The sequence below is a fragment of the Lotus japonicus genome, chromosome 5, assembly GCF_012489685.1.
Source record: "Lotus japonicus ecotype B-129 chromosome 5, LjGifu_v1.2".
Taxonomy (NCBI): Eukaryota; Viridiplantae; Streptophyta; class Magnoliopsida; order Fabales; family Fabaceae; genus Lotus; species Lotus japonicus.
The window spans coordinates 63,504,493-63,510,631 of record NC_080045.1 but is presented as its reverse complement, the minus strand read 5'-3'; the positions used below and the strand labels follow the sequence as shown (position 1 = coordinate 63,510,631).

Sequence of the window (6,139 nt, the reverse complement as noted above, 5' to 3'; positions counted from 1 at the left end):
GATGCAGGCTACGTCCGAGGAGATCAAGAAAGCGACCGAAACTCATGCCGAGGCCCTCGCCACGAAAGATGCTGAGATTGCTTCCCAACTAGCAAAGATCAAAAGTCTAGAGGACGAGCTGGCGACGGAGAAGGCCAAAGCCATTGAGGCGAGGGAACAAGCCGCTGACATCGCCCTTGACAACCGCGAGCGCGGTTTCTACCTCGCCAAAGATCAGGCCCAACATTTGTACCCGAACTTTGACTTTAGCGCCATGGGAGTAATGAAAGAGATAACCGCCGCAGGACTGGTTGGTCCCGACGATCCTCCCCTGATTGACCAAAACCTCTGGACAGCGACTGAAGAAGAAGAGGAAGAAGAAGAACAGGAGAAAGAAAACAATGAATAATGTAATTTTTAACATTACTTTTATCTTTTACTGTCACCTTGTAGTGTACTTTTCCGCCATTCGTCTATGTTTAAGGAACCCTTCGCCATAGCTTTTTATATCGCCGTTGGATATTTTGTAAGTCATATTGGATCTTCATGGATCAAGTTGCTTCCGCATCGCCATCACCATCTTGCTTTAGCCTTATAAGAAATTAGTTTGACTTGCTCGCCACTCTCAGCGTAAGGCCGCCGCCATTTTGCGGTAGGTCGCTACCCTCATTTTTGGCGGTAGGTCGCAACCCTCTTGCGGTAGGTCGCGACCCTCTTGCGGTAGGTCGCCACCATTTTGCGGTAGGTCGCTACCCTCATTTTTGGCGGTAGGTCGCGACCCTTTAGCGGTAGGTCGCCATCCTCTTGCGGTAGGTCGCGACCCTTTTGCGGTAGGTCGCCACCCTTAGCGTGAGGTCGCCACCCTTTTGGCGACTTTTGTGTGTCTAAAAACTGAGTCTTACAGGTCGCCACCCATAGCGTTTGGTCGCCACCCTTTGGCATGAGGTCACCACCCTAGCGGTAGGTCGCCACCCTTGGTGTGATCGTCCCATTTCGGGACTCAAAGTGCTTTGGGTTCCAATGGCCAGTTGGATTACCAAAGCGGTGCTCAGTAGAATGGGCAATTTGTACCCCACACATCGCCAATGAATCCGGTGGTTACGTGGGCTTTTCCGGGGCTAATTTAGTTCATCGTGAAACTTGTTTCACTTTGTAACTAAATCGCGCCATCAGGAGCTTGTCCCACCCAATAACAAACCGCTTATGGAAGAGTCTTCCAAGTTTCATAAAACTTTAATGGTGTGCCTCAATTCACCCACTCCTTCTCTTTGATCCGATTTGCTCCTCTCTGTCTGAATCAAAACCAGTGAAGACAATATAACTTCTAATATCAACTTCAAAATAAGAAAATTAGGAAATACAACAACTGAGAAGGGAATTAAATGAAAGATGGAGGAAAAGTTTGAAGGAATTGGAAAATTTGTTGCCAGCGATCTTAACCATAGCAACGCTTTACTCGCCAATCTCCCCCGCACCGCCGAACTCCATGGCCAACAACACTTGCTCGCCGCCTAACCTCAAAACGTGCTCGCCAAAGCCAACGCGTGCTCGCCAAAGCAAACGTGCTCGCCAAAGCAAACGTGATCGCCAGAATTCCAACGCCTCATAAAAAAAACGTCTCGGGATTGGCTCTGCTCTTCATGTATTGTGCTCTGGACAGATTCCTCGCCTTCGTTCTTTTCTTCGTCATTACCAATCTGCTCTCCCTCGCCTACATGCTTCCTCGATCTGAAGCTTCACCTCTGTTGACGCTCTTCATTGTCGGTCTGAACCGTGTTGCTCCGATCTGCCATTGCTGGATGCGCCTTGAAGAATCTCGATCTGTCATTCTCTCGTGAACGCACCTTGTTCTTTCCCCTCCGCCTTGCCACCGATCTGAAACTCCTCCTTTTATCGCTGCTTGGGCGACGTGTCGCCCTTTTCCAACTTCGCGCGCTTTCTTTTGAAAGCGTCGTCCTCCTCATCAAGAATATAAGTGCTGGCGCGAGCACGCATCTCCTCCATCGAACGCGCCGGCTTACGTGTCAATTTGCTGTTCAACCCTCCCGGTAGCAAACCGTTTTTAAATGCTAAAGCACAAGCTCGAGGCTCCTCGTCCTCAACCTTGACCGACGCTGCGCTGTACCTTGCCATGTACCCTTTCAGTGATTCTCCTTCTTGCTGGCGAATATTATATAGGTCGTTGATCGTCACCGGCTGATTCTTATTCGCCGAGAATTGCACTAGAAACTTGGATGAGAAGTCTCTGAAATTTGAAATCGATCCGTGCGGCAAAGTTGTGAACCACGCCATCGCCGTCGATTTGAACGTCGATGGAAACATCATGCACTTCACCGCATCTGACGCCGCAATTATCACCATCTTCGTATTAAAATACAGAAGATGATCCTTCGGATCGGAATCTCCGCTGTAAGAATCCAGAACTAACGTTTTCATGTTATCCAGAATCGCCACACTCTCGACATCTTCCGAGAACGGACGGAACTCAGCCACGGAATCTGCTTCTCTGCTTCCATCACCTCGCTGCTCGCGGCGGTAGAAATCTAACTGAGCCTGTAGATGCTCATTCCGCTGCTGGATGTTGCCAATGCTGCGCATCAAATGGCGCCATTGCTCTTGCGTCACCGCCGGTTGTTGTTCCGGAGCAGGTGAATTCTCTGGTGAGCGCTCCAGAGATCCCACCTGTGAAGGCGATGGAGGAGGTGGTGGTACAGGAGGTGATGGAGGAGGAGAAGGCGATTGTACTCCTGTCGTTCGTACCGGAAAATCCAGGACCACACGATGAGGCCGCCGAGGCGGCGAAATCCGCTGTCGCATTGGTGAATGATGTTGCCTCCTGCGTCGAGTCTCCATCCAAACCAGAAACGATGCAAACTCGATCGGAAAACCAATCACTAATCACAGAATCAAAATCAGAAAACCAGAGAATTGCCTAATCACAATCAGAGGTAACTTCATGCACAATCAATCCACGTGAATGGGAGTAGAGAGTTGTCGTGGGTTCGATCCCCACAGACGGCGCCAAAATGTTCTGGGAATGAACATTGAGGAAAGGTATAGTACCTAAGGGTAGAGAGATTGTGCTAGAGAGAGAGAGTAAGAGAGAGAATGCTGAATTTTATGTGTTACTTCATCAAATGAGCCAAAAGTCCCTTACAATTGATAACTACCTCCTATTTATAGAGCTTGGGTACTACCTATTGGGCCAATTGGGCCTCCGAGATCAAGGCCCATCTGAAGGCCAGGGCCCCGCCTCAGGGCGGGATACATGCTGGGCGTTGCCCCTCTAGGGGCTCGCCCAGTCCAATATTGATTTCATATAAAAGAAATTTTGAATTTTGAAGGTGTTTAATTTGGCTTAGGTTTTTCAACAATCATTTTGAAAATAATATGTTTTTGAATTATGGATGAGAAGTTAATTGCTCAAAATATGTTATAGGTAGATGTAAACGCGTATTCATTAGCTAATCTGAGTGACTTATGAAAATAGGTTCAATACAATAGGTTAATAGGTCGTAAGTTATTTGCCTAAGCTCTCCTGAACACTTGTGTAAAAGCTTATGCTTTAAGATAAGCTGAAATAAGCTATTTCAAACGAGGCCTGTAGCTATTTTTAATAGCTTTTTTGCAATATTCTCATTCATACTCAATTAACAAAATTGTTTTTTTATGACTGTTACAAAATACATATTAGCTCATGTTTTTTATAAAAATCTCTAACAGGATTTTTTAAGTTTATGTTCTAGGATTCCCTTACTGATTAATTTTTTGATTGCTTTGGATGATGTTTACTGTTGGCTAATTGGGATGCCATTCAAATAATTGGTGTCAAACCTTTGATCAGTATGAAGAGGCGAAGAAATCATGGTGATAGAAAGGGAAAGGGAAAGAGAAAGGGAAAGGGGAGGGGAAAGGAAGAGAGCAGGATCGTGATAGATGATCTCCCTGATCCAATTCTCCAGCTTATTGTATCCTCCCTTTCCACCAAAGAAGCTGTTCGTACAGGTATTCTATCCAAAAGGTGGGCAAATCTATGGAAGGATATACCCAGAATTACGCTGTGAGAAGGAGATCATCAGAATAGGCAGCAATTCGTTGACTTTGTGAGGAGATTGTTGGTTGTTCGTGATTGCTCAAAACTTGAAATGCTATCTCTCTGTTGTAAAGTTGGTGATGATACTTCTCTGGTTAATGAGTGGTTGCATGCTTTTATCAACCCAAAAATTCAAGAATTGAGTCTTGACTTCGATAATGTTGAGGAACCATTGGTTTTCCCTGACCACCTGTTTACTTGTGCAACATTGACATGGTTCCGACTGAGTATGAACCGTATTTTCGACCTTCCTTCCTCCATTCATTTTCAAAGTCTCAGGAAATTGATTTTGATGCATGTTATACTCCCTGATGGTTCTTCAACGCAACGGCTTTTCTCTTCTTGTCCATCACTGGAGGACTTGGCCCTAATGGATTGTGATTGGGAGAATGTTACAACAGATGTTTGTATTTCTTCTCCAATGCTTCAGACATTGACCATAACGGAGTGGGATGAAGATTGGGGTAGGAATGGATTAAAGCGCCGTAAAGTAGTGATCATTGGAAATAATCTGAAGTCTATATCCCTGGGCGGTGATGTCAGTAATGATTATTTTTTACTTAACTCAACCTCAGTGACTGATGCATCTATTGAACTTCAAGCCCCGGATGTTTGGTGGACTGATGATTGGAAAATAGATACGGGCTATTTTATATTCAGACTTCTTAGAGAGATCCCAAAAGTGGAAAAACTTTCATTTTCTGATAATGTTCTTGAGGTTTGATCTCAACATCTTAACATTCATTAACTTTATTCCCTTACAATTATTTCAAAGACCCTTCTGAATCTTTTGATTGTGTACGTCAGGCTATTAGCTTCACACTACCTTTACTTCAGCGTCTACCTTTGTTATGTAATTTGGCTGAACTTCACGTGATGGGAGCGACAGTGCCTGTAGATTTGTCTTGTGAAGGATTGATGACCATACTACAAAAGTCATATTGTCTCAGAGAACTTCACTTTGAATTGGTAAATTCCTGCAAACCAGAAATTTTACTGCTAGTTATTATTTACAAATCCGTACATTTTTCTTGATATTTGGTTGTGTTTAACAATGCAGGGAGGGGTCTCTCTATCTAAAAAGAAGGAGGACTATATATTGGATACATTACCTGTATGTTTTAAGAAACACCTCAAGATAATTACGATATGTGGCTGTTCTGGGTCTAAAGGAGAGCTAAATGCAATCAGAGTATTATTACAAGCAGCATCAGTTTTGGAGACACTCTCTATTAGTTGTTTTTCTCCTGAGTTTCCTGATTTTGACACTCCAGAGGGATCAAAGAGTTTAAGCAAGATGTTTGGTAAGATTTTATGTTTTCCTAGAGGGTCAGTGGATTGTGACATTAAATTTGATTTTATTTGAAGTGAAAATGGAAAGAATAGAGGAACGACAGTGCTTTCATTGAATTTTGAGCTATGTAAACCTTTACGATTTGACAGAGATTTTAAAAAGACATTGCATTCGAATGAATCTTTGTTCATCATTTGCAATCAACCGCAAATTCCTAATGGTATTTGCAATCGGCTTCATTTCTATCAATAAGTTTATGTTAACACTCAATTCACACTCACGCCCAATGAGAGAAAAAAAAAGAAAAGTGAGAGAAATAAGAGATGTGATAGGAAAAGAAGATAGAAATAGAAAGAGATAATAGTGTACATGAAATGGAAGAGAAACAGAATTTTAATGAATCAAAACTCCATTTCTGAGCATGTTATTGTGAGGATAATGATAATGTATGACTTTCCGGCAACAGGGGAACACTTGACTACTAGTGAAGTCTCGAAATATTATGATTTTTAATTTGGTTTACTATTTTTAATTTTTTTTCTGAGTTCTTCATAAATTATTTTTATTTGGTTAAATTGTCTGTTCGTTAGTTCTCTGTTTTATTTTAACATTATTGCTTTCTTTGAAAAGCATGAAAAAAAAAATGTAAAAGAAAACACAAATTTCAAAGGTTTTTTTTTTCTAGAATAAAGTATTAAGAGAAGAGAAGAATTAGGTGGGTCCACACAATCACCCCACCCCCCCCCTTTTTTTTCTAATCTGGTGAGAAAATG

General features: G+C 42.8%; 1 protein-coding gene across 1 annotated transcript; it reads left to right on the top strand.

The window, feature by feature from the left end:
• Window positions 1–3,988: 3,988 nt before the first annotated feature.
• LOC130721442 (putative F-box protein At3g58960) lies at window positions 3,989–5,546 on the top strand. Its single transcript, XM_057572239.1, has 3 exons — window positions 3,989–4,790; window positions 4,880–5,041; window positions 5,133–5,546. Exons 1-3 carry the CDS (start codon window positions 4,125–4,127, stop codon window positions 5,436–5,438), a joined length of 1,134 nt encoding a protein of 377 aa, XP_057428222.1. The 5' UTR covers window positions 3,989–4,124; the 3' UTR covers window positions 5,439–5,546.
• Window positions 5,547–6,139: the final 593 nt, after the last annotated feature.

Bases quoted from the DNA above. Each gene is read 5' to 3' on its own strand.
- LOC130721442 (XM_057572239.1), top strand. From the start codon at position 4,125: ATGCTATCTCTCTGTTGTAAAGTTGGTGATGATACTTCTCTGGTTAAT. The intron at 4,791-4,879 runs GTTTGATCTCAA...TGTGTACGTCAG, and splicing joins TTTCTGATAATGTTCTTGAG to GCTATTAGCTTCACACTACC. The intron at 5,042-5,132 runs GTAAATTCCTGC...TTAACAATGCAG, and splicing joins GAGAACTTCACTTTGAATTG to GGAGGGGTCTCTCTATCTAA.